This window comes from Oncorhynchus gorbuscha, linkage group LG19, assembly GCF_021184085.1.
Source record: "Oncorhynchus gorbuscha isolate QuinsamMale2020 ecotype Even-year linkage group LG19, OgorEven_v1.0, whole genome shotgun sequence".
Classification (NCBI taxonomy): Eukaryota; Metazoa; Chordata; class Actinopteri; order Salmoniformes; family Salmonidae; genus Oncorhynchus; species Oncorhynchus gorbuscha.
Genome location: NC_060191.1, coordinates 75454772 through 75482271, shown reverse-complemented (window position 1 = coordinate 75482271; position 27500 = coordinate 75454772). Strand labels below are relative to the sequence as shown.

Genomic DNA, 27500 nt, shown 5'->3' with positions numbered 1-27500 from the left:
GAATTTGTTTCTTAACTGACTTGCCTAGTTAAATAAAGGTTACAGTTTATATTAGGAGGTGGAGGAGGCAGGGTTGGGATGAGGATTTTATGTTATCTGTCACAAGACATCTAGTGGCCATTTTGGGTACTCCAGATTTGTACAGGTGACTGTAACTACCTCTCGTCCTCTGTGTGGCCTTATCAAACGTAAAATATATTTAATAATTAAATAAGATTAAATTAAATTAAAAAAAGGGAATAAAATGACAAAGCTGTGTAAAACATTATAAATATAAATAAATATAAATATAAACCATCTACTTAGTGAATACTATTGGTGTTTAATATGAGAGGTTCGGCATGAAATATACATTATTTCATTTACTATGTCAGTATGTATTTGTTGTCAATGTTTCGGGCGTCCAAACTGGAAGGAACCCGTAGTTGTAATATTCCAGTAAGTTTGGTGAACCAGCGTTCGCTTTGCAACCCTACTCCTAGCTATCTGCTAGTCATCACATGGACAGAATGTGAGACTGACAGCTGCAACCACCCAAAATAGAGGGAGAGACGAGAGGGGGAAGGCCCAGAAATCAAGGAGGAATACAGAGGGGAAAGGCCCAGAAATCAAGGAGGAAGACAGATGGGGAAGGCCCAGAAATCAAGGAGGAAGACAAAGGGGGAAGGCCCAGAAATCAAGGAGGAAGACAGATGGGGGAAGGCCCAGAAATCAAGGAGGAAGACAAAGGGGGAAGGCCCAGAAATCAAGGAGGAAGACAGAGGGGGAGAAATAATTTAAGGAAAATGAAAGGAGGTGAGGGAGAAACAGGGTTGGGGTGAGGGAGAACAGGGTTGGGGTGAGGGTGAAACAGGCTTGTGGTGAGGTAGAAAAAGGGTTGGGGTGAGGCAGAGACAGGATTGGGGTGAGGGAGAAACAGGGTTGGGGTGAGGGAGAGACAGGGTTGGGGTGAGGGAGAGACAGGGTTGGGGTGAGGAGAGACAGGGTTGGGGAGAGGGAGAGACAGGGTTGGGGTGAGGGAGAGACAGGGTTGAGGAGAGACAGGGTTGGGATAGGGTTGGGGTGAGGGAGACAGGGTTGAGGTGAGGGAGACAGGGTTGGGGTGAGGGTGAAACAGGGTTGAGGTGAGACAGAGTTGGGGTGAGGGAGAAACAGGGTTGAGGAGAGACAGGGTTGGGGTGAGGGAGAGACAGGGTTGGGGTGAGGAGAGACAGGGTTGGGGTGAGGAGAGACAGGGTTGGGGTTGAGGAGAGACAGGGTTGGGTTGAGGAGAGACAGGGTTGGGTTGAGGAGAGACAGGGTTGGGGTGAGGGAGAGACAGGGTTGGGGTGAGGGAGAGACAGGGTTGGGGTGAGGGAGAGACAGGGTTGGGTTGAGGGAGAGACAGGGTTGGGGTGAGGGAGAACAGGGTTGGGGTGAGGGTGAAACAGGCTTGTGGTGAGGTAGAAAAAGGGTTGGGGTGAGGCAGAGACAGGATTGGGGTGAGGGAGAAACAGGGTTGGGGTGAGGGAGAGACAGGGTTGGGGTGAGGGAGAGACAGGGTTGGGGTGAGGGAGAGACAGGGTTGGGGTGAGGGAGAGACAGGGTTGGGGTGAGGGAGAAACAGGGTTGGGGTTGAGGAGAGACAGGGTTGGGGTGAGGGAGAGACAGGGTTGGGTTGAGGGAGAGACAGGGTTGGGTTGAGGAGAGACAGGGTTGGGGTGAGGGTGAAACAGGCTTGTGGTGAGGTAGAAAAAGGGTTGGGGTGAGGCAGAGACAGGATTAGGGTGAGGGAGAAACAGGGTTGGGGTGAGGGAGAGACAGGGTTGGGGTGAGGGAGAGACAGGGTTGGGGTGAGGGAGAGACAGGGTTGGGGTGAGGGAGAGACAGGGTTGGGGTGAGGGAGAAACAGGGTTGGGGTTGAGGAGAGACAGGGTTGGGGTGAGGGAGAGACAGGGTTGGGTTGAGGGAGAGACAGGGTTGGGGTGAGGGAGAGACAGGGTTGGGGTGAGGGAGAGACAGGGTTGGGGTGAGGAGAGACAGAGTTGGGGAGAGGAGAGACAGGGTTGGGGTGAGGGAGAGACGGGGTTGGGGTGAGGAGAGACAGGGTTGGGGAGAGGGAGAGACAGGGTTGGGGTGAGGAGAGACAGGGTTGGGGAGAGGGAGAGACAGGGTTGGGGTGAGGAGAGACAGGGTTGGGGTGAGACAGGGTTGGGATAGGGTTGGGGTGAGGGAGACAGGGTTGGAGTGAGGGTGAAACAGGGTTGAGGTGAGGGAGAAACAGGGTTGAGGAGAGACAGGGTTGGGATAGGGTTGGGGTGAGGGAGACAGGGTTGAGGTGAGGGAGACAGGGTTGGGGTGAGGGTGAAACAGGGTTGAGGTGAGACAGAGTTGGGGTGAGGGAGAAACAGGGTTGAGGAGAGACAGGGTTGGGGTGAGGGAGAGACAGGGTTGGGGTGAGGAGAGACAGGGTTGGGGTGAGGAGAGACAGGGTTGGGGTTGAGGAGAGACAGGGTTGGGTTGAGGAGAGACAGGGTTGGGTTGAGGAGAGACAGGGTTGGGTTGAGGAGAGACAGGGTTGGGGTGAGGGAGAGACAGGGTTGGGGTGAGGGAGAGACAGGGTTGGGTTGAGGGAGAGACAGGGTTGGGGTGAGGGAGAGGGTTGGGGTGAGGGTGAAACAGGCTTGTGGTGAGGTAGGGTTGGGGTGAGGCAGAGAGAGGGAGAAACAGGGTTGGGGTGGTTGGGGTGAGGGAGAGACAGGGTTGGGGTGAGGAGAGACAGGGTTGGGGTGAGGGAGAGACAGGGTTGGGGTGAGGGAGAGACAGGGTTGGGGTGAGGAGAGACAGGGTTGGGGTGAGAGACAGGGTTGGGTTGAGGGAGACAGGGTTGGGGTGAGGGAGAGACAGGGGGGGTGAGGGGGGTGGGGGAGAGACAGGGTTGGGGAGAGGAGAGACAGGGTTGGGGGAGGGAGACAGGGTTGGAGGAGGTTGAGGGAGAGACAGGGTTGGGGTTGGGGAGGGAGAGGGTGAGGAGAGACAGGGTTGGGGTGAGGAGAGACAGGGTTGGGGTGAGGGAGACAGGGTTGGGGTGGGGTGAGGGAGAAACAGGGTTGGGTGAGAGACAGGGGAGAGACAGGGTTGGGGTGAGGAGAGACAGGGTTGGGAGAGACAGGGTTGGGTTGAGGAGAGACAGGGTTGGGGTGAGGAGAGACAGGGTTGGGGTGAGGAGAGACAGGGTTGGGGTGAGGAGGAGAGACAGGGTTGGGGTTGAGACAGGGGAGAGACAGGGTTGGGGTGAGGGAGAGACAGGGTTGGGGGAGTGAGGAGAGACAGGGTTGGGGTGAGGAGAGACAGGGTTGAGGAGAGACAGGGTTGAGGAGAGACAGGGTTGGGGTGAGGAGAGACAGGGTTGGGGTGAGGAGAGACAGGGTTGGGGTGAGGAGAGACAGGGTTGGGGTGAGGGAGAGACAGGGTTGGGTTGAGGAGAGACAGGGTTGGGGTGAGGAGAGACAGGGTTGGGGTGAGGGAGAGACAGGGTTGGGTTGAGGAGAGACAGGGTTGGGGTGAGGAGAGACAGGGTTGGGTTGAGGAGAGACAGGGTTGGGGTGAGGGAGAGACAGGGTTGGGATGAGGGAGAGACAGGGTTGGGTTGAGGAGAGACAGGGTTTGAGGAGAGACAGGGTTGGGTTGAGGAGAGACAGGGTTGGGGAGAGACAGGGTTGAGAGAGACAGGGTTGGGGTGGGAGACAGGGTTGGGTTGAGGAGAGACAGGGTTGGGGTGAGGAGAGACAGGGTTGGGGAGAGGGAGAGACAGGGTTGGGGTGAGGAGAGACAGGGTTGGGGTGAGGGAGAGACAGGGTTGGGGTGAGGAGAGACAGGGTTGGGGTGAGGAGAGACAGAGTTGGGGAGAGGGAGAGACAGGGTTGGGTTGAGGAGAGACAGGGTTGGGGTGAGGAGAGACAGAGTTGGGGAGAGGGAGAGACAGGGTTGGGTTGAGGAGAGACAGGGTTGGGTTGAGGAGAGTCTGAGTTGGGTTGCTGGGAGGTTGAGAGGCCGGGTTGACGTTTTCAATTCAGTCAATACAGGAAGTGTGTCATCTGGAGTGTGTGCAGTTTGTTTTACAGTTCATCATGTTCAAAGAGGATTCTCCCTTTAAGGACCCATATTGACCATTCCTCTCCTTCACCCACCTCATCTCTCTCTCCTTCACCCACCTCATCTCTCTCTCCTTCACCCACCTCATCTCTCTCTCCTTCACCCACCTCATCTCTCTCTCCTTCACCCACCTCATCTCTCTCTCCTTCACCCACCTCATCTCTCTCTCCTTCACCCACCTCATCTCTCTCTCCTTCACCCACCTCATCTCTCTCTCACCCACCTCACCCACCCCACCTCATCTCTCTCTCCTTCACCCACCTCATCACCTCTCCTTCACCCATCTCTCTCTCCTTCACCCACCTCATCTCTCTCTCCTTCACCCATCATCTCTCCTTCACCCACCTCATCTCTCTCTCCTTCACCCACCTCATCTCTCTCTCCTTCACCCACCTCTCTCTCTCCTTCACCCACCTCACCTCATCTCTCTCCTTCACCCACCTCATCTCTCTCTCCTTCACCCACCTCATCTCTCTCTCCTTCACCCACCTCATCTCTCTCTCTTCACCCACCTCTCTCTCCTTCACCCACCTCATCTCTCTCTCCTTCACCCACCTCATCTCCTTCACCCACCTCATCTCTCCTTCACCCACCTCATCTCTCTCTCCTTCACCCACCTCATCTCTCTCTCCTTCACCCACCTCATCTCTCTCTCCTTCACCCACCTCATCTCTCCTTCACCCACCTTCACCTCCTTCACCCACCTCATCTCTCTCTCCTTCACCCACCTCATCTCTCTCCTTCACCCACCTCATCTCTCTCTCCTTCACCCACCTCATCTCTCTCTCCTTCACCCACCTCATCTCTCTCCTCACCCACCTCATCTCTCTCTCTCCTTCACCCACCTCATCTCTCTCTCCTTCACCCACCTCATCTCTCTCTCCTTCACCCACCCTCATCTCTCCTTCACCCACCTCATCTCTCTCTCCTTCACCCACCTCATCTCTCCCTCCTTCACCCACCTCATCTCTCTCTCCTCTCACCCCTTCACCTTCACCCACCTCATCTCTCCCTCCTTCACCCACCTCATCTCTCTCTCCTTCACCCACCTCATCTCTCTCTCCTTCACCCACCTCATCTCTCTCTCCTTCACCCACCTCATCTCTCTCTCCTTCACCCACCTCATCTCTCTCTCCTTCACCCACCTCATCTCTCTCTCCTTCACCCACCTCATCTCTCTCTCCTTCACCCACCTCATCTCTCTCTCCTTCACCCACCTCATCTCTCTCTCCTTCACCCACCTCATCTCCTCCCTTCCTTCACCCACCTCATCTCTCCCTTCCCTTACTCCGTCTCTGTGAGCAGACTTCTCATCGATGATCTGGTCAAGGCAGCAGGCCAAAATCCAAATATTGGATCAGCTGTTTCTTGATATTTTGGAGTTGCTTTTTTTGTTCTCGATAGAGTTTAAGTTTTCAAACCTCAGCTTAAAACAAAAGCTGTTGCTCTCTACTCTCTAATCAGCTGATTCATAGTCAATGTCAGGTTTTAAACCAGGGTTCGCCCCAACCCTCTCCTCGTGAAGTATTGCAGGAATTTAATTCCTCTATGTTTTAACACCCAATTAAAATTAAACACTCTGTCAATTCATAAGGATTTGTAAGACCCTTATTCTATAATAATGGACAGAGCCCAGTCTTAAAGTCAAACAGCAGAATTTATTCACGAGAGTACTGAACACGATACAGTTTACCACAGGTTATAAACTGAAAATGACATCATTCGTTTTTGGAACTGTCCCATCTCTTCTTCCACCCTGGTACAAAGGCAATTTAATATAATTTATGACCAAGCCAAGGTCTCCCTGTGAAAATACGCATTCTAGCCAGTCTGACGATAAGTTCATTAATTTCTGCCAAGGAACAGACAGTCATTGTTCTCATTCTTGATTATATTTACACACATTATATTCAGTACTAAAAGAAAATTCATACATCTATACAGTAACATAATAGTATTCTGATTAGTCAGTCCTGATTGAAATGTATACATAATTAGTCATTATTGATAAAAATTCCTTTAACATGAAGACATTTTCATCTGAACCTTTTGACTTTGACTAATTTAATCAGGTGTGCCAGTTTAAGGTTTAAAACACGTGAAACATCTGGGCGAGGGACCGCAGAGAGGATTTGGAAAACCCTGTTTTAAATCAAGGAGTTATTTTAGTTAGTGGGAGAGAGAGAGATTGTACCCCCCCCACGCACACCCTTCTCCTGTATATAAGTGTACAAGCACTGTGTCGTTCTGGTAAACATGAACCTGTCGGTCTGTGTGTGTGTGTGGGTGTACATGATCTTGTGAAAATGCTGAGCTGCTAGCTGGTGGAATAGTACTGCAGAGTGTGTGTGTGTACTGTCCTCTATGTCATCTGATCGTACACACTTGTCTGTCTCAGTCTCTCTGTCATCTGATCATAGACGCTGGTCTCAGACTCTCTGTGATCTGATCAACACGCTGGTCTCAGTCTCTCTGTGATCTGATCAACACGCTGGTCTCAGTCTCTCTGTCATCTGATCAACACGCTGGTCTGTCTCAGTCTCTCTGTCATCTGGTCTCAGTCTCTCTACCTCACTACCACCCCACTACCACCACCTCACTACCACCCCACTACCACCCCACTACCACCTCACTACCACCTCACTACCACCCCACTACCACCTCACTATCACCCCACTATCACCCCACGCTGGTCTACCACCCCACTACCACCTCACTACCACCACCCCACTACCACCCTGGTCCGCCTCACTACCACCCCACTACCATCTCACTACCACCCCACTACCACCCCACTACCGCCCCACTACCACCCCACTACCACCCTACTACCACCCCACTACCACCCCACTACCACCTCACTACCACCTCACTACCACCTCACTACCACCCCACTACCACCCCACTACCACCTCACTACCACCTCACTACCACCCCACTACCACCTCACTACCACCCCACTACCACCCCACTACCACCCCACTACCACCACCCCACTACCACCCCACTACCACCACCCCACTACCACCCCACTACCACCACCCCACTACCGCCCCACTACCACCCCACTACCGCCCACTACCACCACCCCACTACCACCCCACTACCTCCACCCCACTACCACCCCACTACCACCCCACTACCACCCCACTACCACCCCCCACTACCACCCCACTACAATCCCACTACCACCACCCCACTACCACCACCTCACTACCACCCCACTACCATCTCACTACCACCCCACTACCACCTCACTACCACCCCACTACCATCTCACTACCACCCCACTACCACCCCACTACCGCCCCACTACCACCCCACTACCACCCTACTACCACCCTACTACCACCCCACTACCACCCCACTACCACCCCCCACTACCACCCCACTACAATCCCACTACCACCACCCCACTACCACCACCTCACTACCACCCCACTACCACCCCACTACCACCTCACTACCACCCCACTACCATCTCACTACCACCCCACTACCACCCCACTACCGCCCCACTACCACCCCACTACCGCCCCACTACCACCAACTACCACCCCACTACCACCCCACTACCACCCACTACCACCCCACTACCACCCCACTACCACTCCACTACCACCCCACTACCGCCCCACTACCACCACCCCACTACCACCCCACTACCTCCACCCCACTACCACCCCACTACCATCTCACTACCACCCCACTACCACCCCACTACCACCCCACTACCACCACCCCACTACCACCCCACTACCACCACCCCACTACCACCACCTCACTACCACCCCACTACCACCACACAACCACCCCACTACCACCTCACTACCACCCCACTACCACCCCACTACCATCCCACTACCACCTCACTACCACCCCACTACAGCCCCACTACCACCCCACTACCACCTCACTACCACCTCACTACCACCCCACTACCACCCCACTACCACCCCACTACCACCTCACTACCACCACCCCACTACCACTCCACTACCACGCCACTACCACCCCACTACCACGCCACTACCACCCCACTACCACCCCACTACCACCCCACTACCACCTCACTACCACCCCACTACCACCCCACTACCACCCCACTACCACCTCACTACCACCCCACTACCACCCCACTACCACCCAACTACCACCCCACTACCACCTCACTACCACCCCACTACCACCTCACTACCACCCCACTACCACCCCACTACCACCCCACTACCACCTCACTACCACCCCACTACCACCCCACTACCACCCCACTACCACCTCACTACCACCCCACTACCACCCCACTACCACCCAACTACCACCCCACTACCACCTCACTACCACCCCACTACCACCCCACTACCACCCCACTACCAACTCACTACCACCCAACTACCACCCCTCTACCACCCCACTACCACCACCCCACTACCACCACCTCACTACCACCTCACTACCACCCCACTACCACCTCACTACCACCTCACTACCACCCCACTACCACCTCACTACCACCCCACTACCACCACCCCACTACCACCACCTCACTACCACCTCACTACCACCCCACTACCACCTCACTACCACCCCACTACCACCACCTCACTACCACCTCACTACCACCCCACTACCACCTCACTACCACCCCACTACCACCCCACTACCACCCCACTACCACATCACTACCACCCCACTACCACCCCACTACCACCCAACTACCACCCCACTACCACCCCACTACCACCCCACTACCATCCCACTACCATCCCACTACCACCCAACTACCACCCCACTACCACCCCACTACCACCCCATTACCACATCACTACCACCCCACTACCACCCCACTACCACCCCACTACCACCCCACTACCATCCCACTACCACCCACTACCACCTCACTACCACCCCACTACCACCCCACTACCACCCCACTACCACCCCACTACCACCCAACTACCACCCCACTACCACTCCACTACCACCCAACTACCACCCCACTACCACCTCACTACCACAACCCCACTACCACCCACTACCACCCCACTATCACCACACTACCACCCCACTACCATCCCACTACCACCCCACTACCATCCCACTACCACCTCACTACCACCCCACTACCACCTCACTACCACCTCACTACACCCCACTACCACCCACTACCACCCCACCACCACCTCACTACCACCCCACTACCACCCCACCACCACCTCACTACCACCCCACTACCACCCCACTACCACCCCACTACCACCTCACTACCACCCCACTACCACCCCACTACCACCCCACCACCACCTCACTACCACCCCACTACCACCTCACTACCACCCCACTACCACCCCACTACCACCACCCCACTACCACCCCACTACCACCCCACTACCACCCCACTACCACCACCACTCTACCACCCCACTACCACCCCACTACCACCCCACTACCACCCCACCACCACCTCACTACCACCTCACTACCACCTCACTACCACCACCTCACTACCACCCCACTTCCACCCCACTACCACCCCACTACCACCCCACAACTACAGTTGTCGGCCCAGTTCATCCTCTGTTTTTACACAGTCATTGTCTTTTGTCCCAGACAAAATGTTCAGCTCGAATTAGTAGGAGGAGCATTCTGTCTCCACTTTAAAAAAGGCCTGTTTTGCTTCTCTGTGATCCAGTCTGTCTCTGTTCTAATTGATACACAATTAGTTATGAGTTAGACCAGCAGACTAGCAGAGGTATAGCATAACGGATGTTGTGCTGGAGGAGAGGAGGAAGGTTGATGTTGTACTGGAGGAGAGGAGGAAGGTTGATGTTGTCCTGTACTCCTGGAGGAGAGGAGGAAGGTTGATGTTGTACTGTACTCCTGGAGGAGAGGAGGAAGGTTGATGTTGTACTGGAGGAGAGGAGGAAGGTTGATGTTGTCCTGGAGGAGAGGTGAAAGGTTGATGTTGTACTGTACTCCTGGAGGAGAGGTGGAAAGTTGATGTTGTCCTGGGGGAGAGGTGGAAGGTTGATGTTGTCCTGGAGGAGAGGTGAAAAGTTGATGTTGTACTGTACTCCTGGAGGGGAGGTGGAAGGTTGATGTTGTCCTGGGGGAGAGGTGGAAGGTTGATGTTGTCCTGGAGGAGAGGTGGAAGGTTGATGTTTCCTGTGGGAGAGGTGGAAGGTTGATGTTGTCCTGGAGGAGAGGTGGAAGGTTGATGTTGTCCTGGAGGAGAGGAGGAAGGTTGATGTTGTCCTGGAGGAGAGGAGGAAGGTTGATGTTGTCCTGGAGGAGAGGAGGAAGGTTGATGTTGTACTGCACTCCTGGAGGAGAGGTGGAAGGTTGATGTTGTCCTGGAGGAGAGGTGGAAGTTTGATGTTGTCCTGGAGGAGAGGTGGAAGGTTGATGTTGTCCCGGAGGAGAGGTGGAAGGTTGATGTTGTCCTGGAGGAGAGGAGGAAGGTTTATGTTGTCCTGGAGGAGAGGAGGAAGGTTGATGTTGTACTCTACTCCTGGAGGAGAGGTGGAAGGTTGATGTTGTCCTGGAGGAGAGGTGGAAGGTTGATGTTGTACTGGAGGAGAGGTGGAAGGTTGATGTTGTACTGTACTCCTGGAGGAGAGGTGGAAGGTTGATGTTGTCCTGGAGGAGAGGTGGAAGGTTGATGTTGTCCTGGAGGAGAGGTGGAAGGTTGATGTTGTACTGGAGAAGAGGAGGAAAGTTTATGTTGTACTGTACTGCTGGGGGAGAGGTGGAAGGTTGATGTTGTCCTGGAGGAGAGGTGGAAGGTTGATGTTGTACTGTACTCCTGGAGGAGAGGTGGAAGTTTGATGTTGTCCTGGGGGAGAGGTGGAAGGATGATGTTGTCCTGGAGGAGAGGTGGAAGGTTGATGTTGTACTGTAGTCCTGGAGGAGAGGTGGACGGTTGATGTTGTACTGGAGGAGAGGTGGAAGGTTGATGTTGTCCTGTACTCCTGGAGGAGAGGTGGAAGGTTGATGTTGTACTATACTCCTGTAGGTGAGGTGGAAGGTTGATGTTGTACTGGAGGAGAGGTGGAAGGTTGATGTTGTCCTGGAGGAGAGGAGGAAGGATGATGTTGTCCTGTACTCCTGGAGGAGAGGTGGAAGGTTGATGTTGTCCTGGAGGAGAGGAGGAGAGGAGGAAGGTTGATGTTGTACTGGAGGAGAGGTGGAAGGTTGATGTTGTCCTGGAGGAGAGGTGTCAGGATTTGGCCAGGGTTGTTCCGGTTTTTGGTCACTAGATGCCCCCATTGTGCTTTTTGACCTTTTGTTTTCCCTTGATCACCATTATTATTTGCACCTGTGCCTCGTTTCCCCTGATTGTATTTAAACCCTTAGTTTTCCTCAGTTCTGTGCTCTGTGTTTGTATGTTAGCACCCAGCCCTAGTACTCTGTGAGCTCTTGTTGATCCCGGTGGAATTCTGTTTTTTTTTGTTCTTGTTTGTTTGTTTTTGAGTATCTTTTGAGGCTTTTTGTGCTTTACCTTCCACCTTGTGGATTTACCTTTTTGTATTGGAGGATTACCTTTGTTCTTGTGGAATTCCTTTTGAGGTTGTGGAGTTACATGTTTTCCTGATGGACTTAATTTTTTACTTCATTAAATACACTGTCTCAAGTACTGCTGTGTCTGCCTCATCTTCGGGTTCGTAACCGGGTCCTGACAAGAGGTGGAAGGTTGATGTTGTCCTGGGGGAGAGGTGGAAGGTTGATGTTGTCCTGTAGTCGTGGAAGGTTGATGTTGTCCTGGGGGAGAGGTGGAAGGTTGATGTTGTCCTGTAGTCCTGGAGGAGAGGAGGAAGGTTGATGTTGTCCTGGAGGAGAGGAGGAAGGTTGATGTTAAACTGTAGTCCTGGTTTCTCTACTTTCTTCAGAGCTGGAGGTGAGAGGACAGGACAGAGGAGACGTATCTAGGCTAAAGAAAGATAGATGAGAGCCTAATAGGGGAAGAGAGGATAGCGTGTTGTGCTGTGGAGCCAGAGGAACAGCAGAGAGGCTTCTGGGTAGAGAGGAGGAGGAGCGGAGGAGGAGGGGAAGGAGCAGAAGAGGAGAGGGCATTATGACGAGGTCACAGATCCGCATCACGTATTGGCCTATATCATACTACAGCTATAGCACAGAATGCTGGTAGAGTAATGACTCTCTCTCTCTCTCTCTCTCTCTCTCTCTCTCTCACTCTCTCACTCTCTCACTCTCTCACTCTCTCTCTCTCTCTCTCTCTCTCTCTCACCCTCCTTTCTCCTATCCGGACATCAAAGTCCCTGTAATTCATCACCTGTCCAAAACACTAGGTCATCGCCTGTCACTACACAGAGACGTTAACAGGGCAGAACAAGAGAATGAAGGATAGAGAGAGAGAATGATTGATGGAGAGATAATGAAGGTCTGTTAGCATTGTGACTGTTAGGATTCTGGCTGCAGAGTGTGCGTGTGGTATTTATTAGCTCCAGCCCATTGTGAGGGTCTGTTAGCAAGCCTGTCACCACACCAGGAGACCAGGTGACAAGTAGAGTAGGTGACAAAGATCTTAGTATCTCCTAACAGCTGTCTGTCAAAGGGCTCTATGACTGGTAACAGAGTCTACTGGTACAAAGGGCTCTATCACTGGTAACAGAGTCTACTGGTACAAAGGGCTCTATCACTGGTAACAGAGTCTACTGGTACAAAGGGCTCTATCACTGGTAACAGAGTCTACTGGTAACAGAGTCTACTGGTACAAAGGGCTCTATCACTGGTAACAGAGTCTACTGGTACAAAGGGCTCTATCACTGGTAACAGAGTCTACTGGTACAAAGGGCTCTATCACTGGTAACAGAGTCTACTGGTACAAAGGGCTCTATCACTGGTAACATAGTCTACTGGTACAAAGAGCTCTATGACTGGTAACAGAGTCTACTGGTAACAGAGTCTACTGGTAAAAAGGGCTCTATCACTGGTAACAGAGTCTACTGGTAACAGAGTCTACTGGTAACAGAGTCTACTGGTACAAAGAGCTCTATGACTAGTAACAGAGTCTACTGGTAACAGAGTCTACTGGTAACAGAGTCTACTGGTACAAAGAGCTCTGTGACTGGTAACAGAGTCTACTGGTAACAGAGTCTACTGGTAACAGAGTCTACTGGTAACAGAGTCTACTGGTACAAAGAGCTCTATCACTGGTAACAGAGTCTACTGGTACAAAGGGCTCTATCACTGGTAACAGAGTCTACTAGTACAAAGGGCTCTATCACTGGTAACAGAGTCTACTGGTAACAGAGTCTACTGGTACAAAGGGCTCTATCACTGGTAACAGAGTCTACTGGTACAAAGGGCTCTATCACTGGTAACAGAGTCTACTGGTACAAAGGGCTCTATCACTGGTAACAGAGTCTACTGGTACAAAGGGCTCTATCACTGGTAACATAGTCTACTGGTACAAAGAGCTCTATGACTGGTAACAGAGTCAGAGTAACAGAGTCTACTGGTACAAAGGGCTCTATCACTGGTAACAGAGTCTACTGGTAACAGAGTCTACTGGTAACAGAGTCTACTGGTACAAAGAGCTCTATGACTAGTAACAGAGTCTACTAACAGAGTCTACTGGTAACAGAGCTGGTACAAAGAGCTCTGTGACTGGTAACAGAGTCTACTGGTAACAGAGTCTACTGGTAACAGAGTCTACTGGTACAAAGAGCTCTATCACTGGTAACAGAGTCTACTGGTACAAAGGGCTCTATCACTGGTAACAGAGTCTACTGGTACAAAGGGCTCTATCACTGGTAACAGAGTCTACTGGTAACAGAGTCTACTGGTACAAAGGGCTCTATGACTGGTAACAGAGTCTACTGGTACAAAGGGCTCTATCACTGGTAACAGAGTCTACTGGTACAAAGGGCTCTATCACTGGTAACAGAGTCTACTGGTACAAAGGGCTCTATCACTGGTAACATAGTCTACTGGTACAAAGAGCTCTATGACTGGTAACAGAGTCTACTGGTAACAGAGTCTACTGGTACAAAGGGCTCTATCACTGGTAACAGAGTCTACTGGTAACAGAGTCTACTGGTAACAGAGTCTACTGGTACAAAGAGCTCTATGACTAGTAACAGAGTCTACTGGTAACAGAGTCTACTGGTAACAGAGTCTACTGGTACAAAGAGCTCTATGACTGGTAACAGAGTCTACTGGTAACAGAGTCTACTGGTAACAGAGTCTACTGGTAACAGAGTCTACTGGTACAAAGAGCTCTATGACTGGTAACAGAGTCTACTGGTAACAGAGTCTACTGGTACAAAGGGCTCTATGACTGGTAACAGAGTCGTGCTGCAGTGCAATGGGTTAGAGCTAGGATTAGGGTCAGGGCAAAGGTCAGGGTCAGAGCTAGGGTTAGGGTTAGGATCTAGGATCAAGGTTAGGGTAAATATACTGTATTTCCGAACTATGACTCTCTCTCTACAGGATGACCAGGTGGTGCTACAGTGCAATGGGTTGGGGCTAGGGTTTGGGTCAGGGCAAAGGTCAGGGTCAGAGCTATGGTTAGGGTTCGGGTAAATATACTGTATATCCGAACTATATCTCTCTCTACAGGATGACCAGGTGGTGCTGCAGTGCAATGGGTTAGGGCTAGGGTTAGGGCAAAGGTCAGGGTCAGAGCTAGGGTTAGGAGCTAGGATCAGGGTTAGGGTAAATATACTGTATATCCAAACTCTGTCTCTCTCTCTACAGGATGACCAGGTAGTGCTGCAGTGCACTGGGTTAGGGCTAGGGTTAGGGTCAGGGCAAAGGTCAGGGTCAGAGCTAGGGTTAGGGTTAGGGTTAGGGTTATGTTTATACTGTATATCCAAACTATGTCTCTCTCTCTCTACAGGGTGACCAGGTGGTGCTACAGTGCACTGGGTTAGGGTCAGGGCAAAGGTCAAGGTCAGAGCTAGGATCAGAGTCAGGGTAAATATACTATGTCTCTCTCTCTCTACAGGATGACCAGGTGGTGCTACAGTGCACTGCTTCTGTCCTGAAGGAGCAGATCAAACTGTGTCTGGCCTGTGAAGGCTTCGGGAATCGACTATGTTACCTGGAGACCACGTCCAACGCTCAGGTACGGAAACGAACGACTCAGAATACCATCTCACATGCCTCGCGCAACGGAGAGAACATAACGAGAATGACATGAAAAAAATCAATTGTATTTCCAAAATCTTAAAACCACTTACAGTACTTAGCAGTCGAATAAAGATACCAACGTTTTTGATGTTGTAGAAGAGTATGTAAATATACAAATACAAAATATACAAATGTTTAGAACAAGTTATGTTAACAGTGTCTGTTCAAACTTCTGACCTCTGACCCTTCCAGAACTGTCCACCAGATCTGGCCATCTGTGCCTTCGTCCTGGAACAGTCCCTGTCTGTACGTGCGCTGCAGGAGATGCTGGCTAACACCGTGGACATGAGTGAGGTAGGGGTCCCATACGGAGGCAGGGAGGGAGGGAGGCAGGGAGGGAGGGAGGCAGGGAGGGTGGGAGGGAGGGAGGGAGGGAGGGAGGGAGGGAGGGAGAGAGAGGTGTGGAGGGAGAGAGAGGTGTGGAGGGACACTGGAGATTAGATGCTGAGAGACGGTTGTTTTTTATTTTGTTGGGAGACATGATACCTTATTCTCCTGTTTCCCTCTCTGTCACCACCACCCACAGAGCTTCCACCCACAGAGCTTCCACCCACAGAGCCTCCACCCACAGAGCTTCCATCCACAGAGCTTCCACCCACAGAGCTTCCACCCACAGAGCTTCCATCCACAGAGCTTCCACCCACAGAGCTTCCACCCACAGAGCCTCCACCCACAGAACAGTACAGCCTCCACCCACAGAACAGTACAGCTTCCACCCACAGAACAGTACAGCCTCCACCCACTGAACAGTACAGCTTCCACCCACAGAACAGTACAGCCTCCACCCACAGAACAGTACAGCCTCCACCCACAGAAAAGTACATTCTCCACCCACAGAAAAGTACAGCCTCCACCCACAGAAAAGTACATTCTCCACCCACAGAACAGTACAGCCTCCTCCATGTACTTCGGTATTTTCTATCATTACCATATAATTCTACTGTCTTTGAGAAGGTCAACACAGAAACACTTTTACATTGAAGTATCATACACCCAGAAAACAAGGTTTCAGCAGGGTTATTCGGCTGTCTCCATAGGGGAACCCTTTCTGGTTTTTGGTTCCAAGTAGGACTCTTGGATCCATGTACAACCCTTTTTGATTCCAAGTGGAACCCTTTTTGGTTCCAAGTAGAACTATTTTTGATTCCAAGTAGAACCCTTTTTGGTTTAATGTAGAACCCTTTTTGGTTTAATGTAGAACCCTTTTTGGTTTAATGTAGAACCCTTTTTGTTTTAATGTAGAACCCTTTTTGGTTTAATGTAGAACCCTTTTCGGTTTAAGGTAGAACCCTTTTCAGTTTAATGTAGAACCCTTTTTGGTTCCAAGTAGACTTATTTTTGGTTCCATGTATAACCCTTTTTGGTTCCAAGTGGAACCCTTTTTGGTTCCATGTAGAACACTTTTTGGTTCCATGTAGAACCCTTTTTGGTTCCATGTAGAACCATTTTTGTTCCATGTAGAACCCTTTTTGGTTCCATGTAGAACCATTTTTGTTCCAAGTGGAACCCTTTTTGGTTCCAAGTATAACCCTTTTAGGTTCCAAATGGAACCCTTTTTGGTTTAATGTAGAACCCTTTTTGGTTCCAAGTAGAAGTCTTTTTGGTTCCATGTAGCACCATTTTTGGTTCCATGTAGAACTCTTTTTGGTTCCATGTAGCACCATTTTTGGTTCCAAGTGGAACCCTGTTTTGTTCCAAGTGGAACCATTTTTGGTTCCAAGTATAATTCTTTTTGGTTCCATGTAGAAACCTTTTAGGTTCCAAATATGACCCTTTTTGGTTTAATGTAGAACTATTTTTGGTTCCATGTAGAACCAGTTTTGGTTCCAAGTGGAACCCTTTTTGGTTCCATGTAGAACCCTTTTTGGTTCCGAGTATAACTCTTTTTGGTTACAAGTAGGATTCTTCTTGGTTCCATGTAGATCCCTTTTTGGTCCAAGTGGAACCCTTTTTGGTTCCATGTAGAACCCTTTTTGGTTCCATAAAGAACCCTTTTTGGTTCCAAGTATAACCTTTTCCACGGAGCGTTATACATGAAACCCAAAAGAGTCCTTCTTGGAACCAAAAAGGGTTCTTAAAAGGGTTATCTTATGGGAACAGCCCAGAACCCTTTAAGCACCTTCTTTTGTAAGAGTGTAGAGTATGCATGCCAAACAAAAGTTCCACCCACACCAGGACAGCAGAACCAGGACACGTAAGAACCATTTAAATATAAATACCTGTTGTAGTTACTGCTGTGTTTTGTGTCCCTCCCTCCCCCTCCCTCCCTCCCTCCCTCCCTCCCTCCCTCCCTCCCTCCCTCCCTCCCTCCCTCCCTCCCTCCCTCCCTCCCTCCCTCCCTCCCTCCCTCCCTCCCTCCCTGCCAACCACAGGCAGTGGATTTGGACAAATGGGTACGTCTCTGCCCTACAGTCATTGGTCTCTGAACATACGTGTCTCATTTCCTGTCACATGACACATAAACCACAACCCCCCCCTCCTCCTCTCCTCTCCTTCCCTCACCTCCTCTCCCTACCCCCTGAGAGTATATTCTCAGCCCACAGGTTGTCCTAGTGAATTCATGAAATAGTGCTGTAAAAAGTTACCATTCACATCCCAGTCCTTTCTACAGCCCCTCCCCTCCCAACCCGTCCCGTACCCCTCTAAAACAGTGTTGTCAGTACACCTGTCTAGAATTATCATGACTGAAATCTCCTGCTGGCTCTCTCTGTTTTGATGCATGGTGAGGAAAGCCCCCTGACCATAAGGCATGGTGAGGAAAGCCCCCTGTCCAGGAAAGTCCCCTGACCATAAGGCATGGTGAGGAAAGCCACCTTGCCATAAGGCATGGTGAGGAAAGCCCCCTGTCCAGGAAAGTCCCCTGACCATAAGGCATGGTGAGGAAAGCCACCTTGCCATAAGGCATGGTGAGGAAAGCCCCCTGTCCAGGAAAGCCCCCTGGCCAGGAAAGGCCCTTGGCCATAAGGCATGGTGAGGAAAGCCCCCTGTCCAGGAAAGCCCCTTGGCCATAAGGCATGGTGAGGAAAGCCCCCTGACCATAAAGCATGGTGAGGAAAGCCCCCTGGCTAAGAAAGCCCCTTGGCCATAAGGCATGGTGAGGAAAGCCCCCTGGCCAGGAAAACCCCTTGGCCATAAGGCAGGGTGAGGAAAGCCCCCTGGCCATAAAGCATGGTGAGGAAAGCCCCCTGGCCAGGAAAGCCCCTTGGCCATACAGCATGGTGAGGAAAGGCACCTTGCCATAGGGCATGGTGAGGAAAGCCCCCTGACCATAAGGCATGGTGAGGAAAGCCCCCTGGCCAGGAAAGCCCCTTGGCCATAAGGCAGGGTGAGGAAAGCCACCTGGCCATAAAGCATGGTGAGGAAAGCCCCCTGGCCAGGAAAGCCCCTTGGCCATAAGGCATGGTGAGGAAAGCCCCCTGACCATAAGGCATGGTGAGGAAAGCCCCCTGGCCAGGAAAGCCCCTTGGCCATAAGGCATGGTGAGGAAAGCCACCTTGCCATAAGGCATGATGAGGAAAGCCCCCTGTCCAGGAAAGCCCCTTTGCCATAAGACATGGTGAGGAAAGCCCCCTGGCCATAAAGCATGGTGAGGAAATCCCCCTGGCCATGAAAGTCCCTTGGCCATAAGGCACGGTGAGGAAAGCCCCCTGGCCATGAAAGCCCCTTGGCCATAAGGCAGGGTGAGTTAAGCCCCCTGGCCATAAAGCATGGTGAGGAAAGCCCCCTGGCCAGGAAAGCCCCTTGGCCACAAGGCATGGTGAGGAAAGCCACCTTGCCATAGGGCATGGTGAGGAAAGCCCCCTGACCATAAGGCATGGTGAGGAAAGCCCCCTGGCCAGGAAAGCCCCTTGGCCATAAGGCATGGTGAGGAAAGCCCCCTGGCCATAAAGCATGGTGAGGAAAGCCCCCTGGCCAGGAAAGCCCCTTGGCCATAAGGCACGGTGAGGAAAGCCCCTGGCCATAAAGCATGGTGAGGAAAGCCCCCTGGCCAGGAAAGCCCCTTGGCCATAAGGCATGGTGAGGAAAGCCATCTTGCCATAGGGCATGGTGAGGAAAGCCCCCTGACCATAAGGCATGGTGAGGAAAACCCCCTGTCCAGGAAAGCCCCCTGGCCAGGAAACCCCTTGGCCATAAGGCATGGTGAGGAAAGCCACCTTGCCATAAGGCATGGTGAGGAAAGCCCCCTGTCCAGGAAAGCCCCTTGGCCATAAGACATGGTGAGGAAAGCCCCCTGGCCATAAAGCATGGTGAGGAAAGCCCCCTGGCCACGAAAGCCCCTTGGCCATAAGGCATGGTGAGGAAAGCCCCCTGGCCAGGAAAGCCCCTTGGCCATAAGGCAGGGTGAGGAAAGCCCCCTGGCCATAAAGCATGGTGAGGAACGCCCCCTGGCCAGGAAAGCCCCTTGGCCATCAGGCATGGTGAGGAAAGCCACCTTGCCATAGGGCATGGTGAGAAAAGCCCCCTGACCATAAGGCATGGTGAGGAAAGCCCCCTGACCATAAGGCATGGTAAGGAAAGCCCCCTGGCCATAAAGAATGGTGAGAAAGCCCCCTGGCCACGAAAGCACCTTGGCCATAAGGCATGGTGAGGAAAGCCCCCTGTCCAGGAAAGCCCCTTGGCCATAAGGCATGGTGAGGAAAGCCCCTGGCCATAAAGCATGGTGAGGAAAGCCCCCTGGCCAGGAAAGCCCCTTGGCCATAAGGCACGGTGAGGAAAGCTCCCTGGCCATAAAGCATGGTGAGGAAAGCCCCCTGGCCAGGAAAGCCCCTTGGCCTTAAGGCATGGTGAGGAAAGCTCCTGGCCCATGGTGAGGAAAGGCATGGCCTTAAGGCATGGTGAGGAAAGCCCCCTGACCATAAGGCATGGTGAGGAAAGCCCCCTGACCATAAGGCATGGTGAGGAAAGCCCCCTGACCATAAGGCATGGTGAGGAAAGCGCCCTGTCCAGGAAAGCTTCCTGACCATAAGGCATGGTGAGGAAAGCCCCTTGACCATAAGGCATGGTGAGGAAAGCCCCCTGACCATAAGGCATGGTGAGGAAAGCCCCCTGACCATAAGGCATGGTGAGGAAAGCCCCCTGTCCAGGAAAGCCCCCTGGCCATAAGGCATGGTGAGGAAAGCCCCCTGTCCAGGAAAGCCCCTTGGCCATAAGGCATGGTGAGGAAAGCCCCCTGGCCATAAGGCATGGTAAGGAAAGCCCCCTGGCCAGGAAAGCTCCTTGGCCATAAGGCATGGTGAGGAAAGCCCCCTGGCCATAGGGCATGGTGAAGAAAGCCCCCTGGCCATAAGGGTTGATTATGAAAGCCCCTCTGTTCCATTTCATGAAGCACTAGTATCACTTCCTTCCACTCCTATCATAGAGAGAGTCCTGCACACACACACATTAGAGACCCCTGTAATCAAGAGTCCTTCAGAGACCCCTGTAATGAAGTGTCCTAAAGAGACCCCTGTAATGAAGTGTCCTTTAGAGACCCCTGTAATGAAGTGTCCTTTAGAGACCTCTGTAATGAAGTGTCCTTTAGAGACCTCTGTAATGAAGTGTCCTAAAGAGACCTCTGTAATGAAGTGTCCTAAAGAGACCCCTGTAATGAAGTGTCCTTTAGAGACCTCTGTAATGAAGTGTCCTTTAGAGACCCCTGTAATGAAGTGTCCTAAAGAGACCCCTATAATGAAGTGTCCTTTTAAAGACCTGTAATGAAGTGTCCTTTAGAGACCTGTAATTAAGTGTCCTTTAGAGACCCCTGTAATGAAGTGTCCTAAAGAGACCCCTGTAATGAAGTGTCCTAAAGAGACCCCTGTAATGAAGTGTCCTAAAGAGACCCCTGTAATGAAGTGTCCTTTAGAGACCCCTGTAATGAAGTGTCCTTTAGAGACCTCTGTAATGAAGTGTCCTAAAGAGACCCCTGTAATGAAGTGTCCTAAAGAGACCCCTGTAATGAAGTGTCCTTTAGAGACCTCTGTAATGAAGTGTCCTTTAGAGACCCCTGTAATGAAGTGTCCTAAAGAGACCCCTGTAATGAAGTGTCCTTTAAAGACCTGTAATGAAGTGTCCTTTAGAGACCTGTAATGAAGTGTCCTTTAGAGACCCCTGTAATGAAGTGTCCTAAAGAGACCCCTGTAATGAAGTGTCCTTTAGAGACCCCTGTAATGAAGAGTCCTTTAGAGACCTGTAATGAAGTGTCCTTTAGAGACCTCTATAATGAAGTGTCCTAAAGAGACCTCTGTAATGAAGAGTCCTTTAGAGACCTCTGTAATGAAGTGTCCTTTAGAGACCCCTGTAATGAAGTGTCCTTTAGAGACCCCTGTAATGAAGTGTCCTTTAGAGACCCCTGTAATGAAGAGTCCTTTAGAGACCTGTAATGAAGTGTCCTTTAGAGACACCTGTAATGAAGTGTCCTTTAGACCCCTGTAATGAAGTGTCCTTTAGAGACCCCTGTAATGAAGTGTCCTTTAGAGACCCCTGTAATGAAGTGTCCTTTAGAGACCCCTGTAATGAAGTGTCCTTTAGATACCTGTAATGAAGTGTCCTTCAGAGACTGAAGCCTTGTTTTTCCAGACATAACCATGTTAGTTAGTTAGCTAGTTGTAGCTGAAGCCTGACTTTTCCAGAAAGAAAACTGTGTTAGTTAGTTAGTTAGTTGTAGCTGAAGTCTTTCCAGACAGAAAACTGTGTTAGTTAGTTAGCTAGTTGTAGCTGAAGCCTGACCTTTCCAGACACAACTGTGTTAGTTAGCTAGTTGTAGCTGAAGCCTGACCTTTCCAGACACAACTGTGTTAGTTAGCTAGTTGTAGCTGAAGCCTGGTCTTTCCAGACAGAACACCGTGTTAGTTAGTTAGCTTGTTTTAGCTGAAGCCTGGTCAGGTTGGTGATGAGAATAGCATGGCATGCAGCCCAGCTGGTCCGGGAGAGTCCCGAATGACTGTGTCAGGGGCAAGAGGCAAGGAAGGGTTACATGACACCCCCTAAAGGAGGAATTTTCTGGCTAGGCCAATACCCTTAATATCATAACCCACCCCCCACCCCTTTCCCCCAGCCTGGTTTGACCTGTCACACCTGTCCCTCCCACCTCCCATACCCACCCACTCCACTGGTCTTATTGAAATAGATTATTCTAGATTGAGTTTGATTTAACCCAGGGATCTGAGGCCCACACTATTTCAGCCTGGGACTAAAGAATGTGTTGTTTTTCCAACTGACTCCCATGAATTGGCAAGGCAGCACAAACAGACCAGGGATCAGACAACTGAGTTGATCTCCTCTCACTAGACTAGCTAATCAATACACGACTGATAGTGGTGTTTTGGGTGATTTGTTATTATGACAATTCGTTCAAATAACTACAACACTAATTCTGTTTTCTTGTTTGAAATCTTGCTGGATGTTGAGAAAAGGTAGGTTTAATATTCTCTGCATTTGTTGTGCTTCTATGTGGCAGATCATATGATGGGATGTGATTGGTCGCTGTACCTCTCACTCTCTCTCTCTCTCTCTCTCTGGGTGTCTCTCTCTCTCTCTCTCTCTCTCTCTGTCGCTGTACCTCTCTCTCCCTCTCTCTCTCTGGGTGTACCTCTCTCTCTCTCTCTCTCTCTCTCTCTCTCTCTCTCTCTCTCTCTCTCTCTCTCTCTCTCTCTCTCTCTCTGGGTGTCACTGTACCTCTCTCTCTGGGTGTCACTGTACCTCTCTGGGTGTCACTGTATCTCTCTCTCTCTCTCTCTCTGGGTGTCACTGTATATCTCTGGGTGTCACTGTACCTCTCTGGGTGTCACTGTACTTCTCTCTCTCTGGGTGTCACTGTACCTCTCTGGGTGTCACTGTACTTCTCTCTCTCTGGGTGTCACTGTACTTCTCTGGGTGTCACTGTACTTCTCTCTCTCTGGGTGTCACTGTACCTCTCTCTCTGGGTGTCACTGTGCTTCTCTCTCTCTCTGGGTGTCACTGTACCTCTCTCTCTCCGGGTGTCACTGTACCTCTCTCTCTCTGGGTGTACCTCTCTCTGGGTGTCACTGTACCTCTCTCTCTCTGGGTGTCACTGTACCTCTCTCTCTCTGGGTGTAACTCTCTCTGGGTGTCACTGTACCTCTCTGGGTGTCACTGTACCTCTCTGGGTGTCACTGTACCTCTCTCTCTCTGGGTATCAGTGTACCCCTCTCTGGGTGTCACTGTACCTCTCTCTCTCTCTGGGTGTACCTCTCTCTCTCTGGGTGTCACTGTACCTCTCTCTCTCTGGGTGTCGCTGTACCTCTCTCTCTGTGGGTGTCACTGTACCTCTCTCTCTCTGGGTGTACCTCTCTCTGGGTGTCACTGTACCTCTCTGGGTGTCACTGTACCTCTCTCTCTGGGTATCAGTGTACCTCTCTCTCTCTGGGTGTCACTGTACCTCTCTCTCTCTCTGGGTGTACCTCTCTCTCTCTGGGTGTCACTGTACCTCTCTCTCTCTCTGGGTGTCAGTGTACCCCTCTCTCTCTCTGGGTGTCACTGTGATTCTCTCTCTCTCTGGGTGTCACTGTACTTCTCTCTCTCTCTGGGTGTCATTGTACCTCTGGGTGTCATTGTACCTCTCTCTCTGGGTGTCATTGTACCTCTCTGGGTGTCACTGTACATCTCTGGGTGTCACTGTACCTCTCTGGGTGTCAGTGTACCCCTCTCTCTCTGGGTGTCACTGTACCTCTCTCTCCCTGGGTGTCATTGTACCTCTCGGTGTCAGTGTACCTCCCTGGGTGTCACTGTACCTCTCTCTCTCTGGGTGTACCTCTCTCTCTCTCTCTCTCTGGGTGTCAATGTACCTGTCTCTCTCTGGGTGTCACTGTCTCTCTCTCTGGGTGTCACTGTACCTCTCTCTCTGGGTGTCACTGTACCTCTCTCTCTCCGGGTGTCACTGTACCTCTCTCTCTCTGAGTGTACCTCTCTCTGGGTGTCACTGTACCTCTCTCTCTGGGTGTCACTGTACTTCTCCGGGTGTCACTGTATCTCTCTCTCTCTCTGGGTGTCACTGTACTTCTCTCTCTCTGGCTGTCACTGTGCTTCTCTCTCTCTGGGTGTTACTGTACCTCTCTCTCTCTTGGTGTACCTCTCTCTGGGTGTCACTGTACCTCTCTGGGTGTCACTGTACCTCTCTCTCTCTCTGGGTATCAGTGTACCTCTCTCTGGGTGTCACTGTACCTCTCTGGGTGTCACTGTACCTCTCTGGGTGTCACTGTGCTTCTCTCTCTCTGGGTGTTACTGTACCTCTCTCTCTCTTGGTGTACCTCTCTCTGGGTGTCACTGTACCTCTCTGGGTGTCACTGTACCTCTCTCTCTCTCTGGGTATCAGTGTACCTCTCTCTGGGTGTCACTGTACCTCTCTCTCTCTGGGTGTCACTGTACCTCTCTCTCTCTCTGGTGTCACTGTACTCTCTCTCTCTGGGTGTCACTGTACCTCTCTGGGTGTCACTGTACCTCTCTCTCTCTCTGGGTATCAGTGTACCTCTCTCTGGGTGTCACTGTACCTCTCTCTCTCCGGGTGTCACTGTACCTCTCTCTCTCTGGGTGTACCTCTCTCTGGTTGTCACTGTACCTCTCTCTCTCTCTGGGTGTCACTGTACCTCTCTCTCTCTCTGGGTGTACCTCTCTCTGGGTGTACCTCTCTCTGGGTGTCACTGTACCTCTCTGGGTGTCACTGTACCTCTCTCTCTCTCTGGGTATCAGTGTACCTCTCTCTGGGTGTCACTGTACCTCTCTCTCTCTGGGTGTCACTGTACCTCTCTCGTTCTGGGTGTCACTGTACCTCTCTCTCTCTTGGTGTACCTCTCTCTGGGTGTCACTGTACCTCTCTGGGTGTCACTGTACCTCTCTCTCTCTCTGGGTATCAGTGTACCTCTCTCTGGGTGTCACTGTACCTCTCTCTCTCTGGGTGTCGCTGTACCTCTCTCTCTCTGGGTGTCACTGTACCTCTCTCTCTCTGGGTGTCACTGTACCTCTCTCTCTCTGGGTGTACCTCTCTCTGGGTGTCACTGTACCTCTCTGGGTGGCACTGTACCTCTCTGGGTGTCACTGTACCTCTCTCTCTCTGGGTATCAGTGTACCTCTCTCTCTCTCTGGGTGTACCTCTCTCTGCATGTCACTGTACCTCTCTCTCTCTCTGGGTGTCATTGTACCTCTGGGTGTCATTGTACCTCTCTCTCTGGGTGTCATTGTACCTCTCTCTCTGGGTGTCATTGTACCTCTCTCTCTGGGTGTCATTGTACCTCTCTCTCTGGGTGTCACTGTACCTCTCTCTCTCTGGGTGTACCTCTCTCTGGGTGTCACTGTACCTCTCTGGGTGTCACTGTACCTCTCTGGGTGTCACTGTACCTCTCTCTCTCTGGGTATCAGTGTACCTCTCTCTGGGTGTCACTGTACCTCTCTCTCTCTGGGTGTCACTGTACCTCTCTCTCTCTCTCTGGGTGTCGCTGTACCTCTCTCTCTCTCTGGGTGTCACTGTACCTCTCTCTCTCTGGGTGTCGCTGTACCTCTCTCTCTCTCTGGGTGTCACTGTACCTCTCTATCTCTGGGTGTACCTCTCTCTGGGTGTCACTGTACCTCTCTGGGTGGCACTGTACCTCTCTCTCTCTGGGTGTCACTGTACCTCTCTGGGTGGCACTGTACCTCTCTGGGTGTCACTGTACCTCTCTCTCTCTCTGGGTGTACCTCTCTCTCTCTGGGTGTCACTGTACCTCTCTATCTCTGGGTGTCACTGTACCTTTCTCTCTCTGGGTGTCATTGTACCTCTCTCTCTCTGGGTGTCACTGTACCTCTCTCTCTCTGGGTGTCACTGTACCTCTCTCTCTCTGGGTGTACCTCTCTCTGGGTGTCACTGTACCTCTCTGGGTGGCACTGTACCTCTCTGGGTGTCACTGTACCTCTCTCTCTCTGGGTATCAGTGTACCTCTCTCTCTCTCTGGGTGTACCTCTCTCTGCATGTCACTGTACCTCTCTCTCTCTCTGGGTGTCATTGTACCTCTGGGTGTCATTGTACCTCTCTCTCTGGGTGTCATTGTACCTCTCTCTCTGGGTGTCATTGTACCTCTCTCTCTGGGTGTCATTGTACCTCTCTCTCTGGGTGTCACTGTACCTCTCTCTCTCTGGGTGTACCTCTCTCTGGGTGTCACTGTACCTCTCTGGGTGTCACTGTACCTCTCTGGGTGTCACTGTACCTCTCTCTCTCTGGGTATCAGTGTACCTCTCTCTGGGTGTCACTGTACCTCTCTCTCTCTGGGTGTCACTGTACCTCTCTCTCTCTCTGGGTGTCGCTGTACCTCTCTCTCTCTCTGGGTGTCACTGTACCTCTCTCTCTCTGGGTGTCGCTGTACCTCTCTCTCTCTCTGGGTGTCACTGTACCTCTCTATCTCTGGGTGTACCTCTCTCTGGGTGTCACTGTACCTCTCTGGGTGGCACTGTACCTCTCTCTCTCTGGGTGTCACTGTACCTCTCTGGGTGGCACTGTACCTCTCTGGGTGTCACTGTACCTCTCTCTCTCTCTGGGTGTACCTCTCTCTCTCTGGGTGTCACTGTACCTCTCTATCTCTGGGTGTCACTGTACCTTTCTCTCTCTGGGTGTCATTGTACCTCTCTCTCTCTCTGGGTGTACCTCTCTCTGCGTGTCACTGTACCTCTCTCTCTCTCTGGGTGTCACTGTACCTCTCTCTCTCTCTGGGTGTCATTGTACCTCTGGGTGTCAGTGTACCTTTCTCTCTGGGTGTCATTGTATCTCTCTCTCTGGGTGTCCTTGTACCTCTGGGTGTCACTGTACCTCTCTCTGGGTGTCAGTGTACCTCTCTCTCTCTGGGTGTCACTGTACCTCTCTCTCTCTGGGTGTCACTGTACCTCTCTCTCTGGGTGTCGCTGTACCTCTCTCTCTGGGTGTCGCTGTACCTCTCTCTCTCTGGGTGTCACTGTACCTCTCTCTCTGGGTGTCGCTGTACCTCTCTCTCTCTGGGTGTCACTGTACCTCTCTCTCTCTCTGGGTGTACCTCTCTCTCTCTGGGTGTCACTGTACCTCTCTCTCTCTTGTGTCACTGTACCTCTCTCTCTCTGGGTGTCACTGTACCTCTCTCTCTCTCTGGGTGTACCTCTCTCTGCGTGTCACTGTACGTCTCTCTCTCTCTCTGGGTGTCACTGTACCTCTCTCTCTCTCTGGGTGTCACTGTACTTCTCTCTCTCTGGGTGTCACTGTACCTCTCTCTCTCTCTGGGTGT

At 51.7% G+C, this 27500-nt stretch overlaps 1 protein-coding gene across 1 annotated transcript in view; it reads left to right on the top strand.

Moving 5' to 3' along the window:
* Positions 1 to 27500, top strand: part of ryr1b (ryanodine receptor 1b (skeletal)) — a 229908-nt gene that overhangs the window by 12886 nt on the left and 189522 nt on the right. The window contains exons 2-3 of the mRNA XM_046316567.1: positions 15104 to 15223; positions 15481 to 15582. Coding sequence (XP_046172523.1) covers positions 15104 to 15223; positions 15481 to 15582 — 222 coding nt within the window. The remainder of the gene's footprint in view (positions 1 to 15103; positions 15224 to 15480; positions 15583 to 27500) is intronic.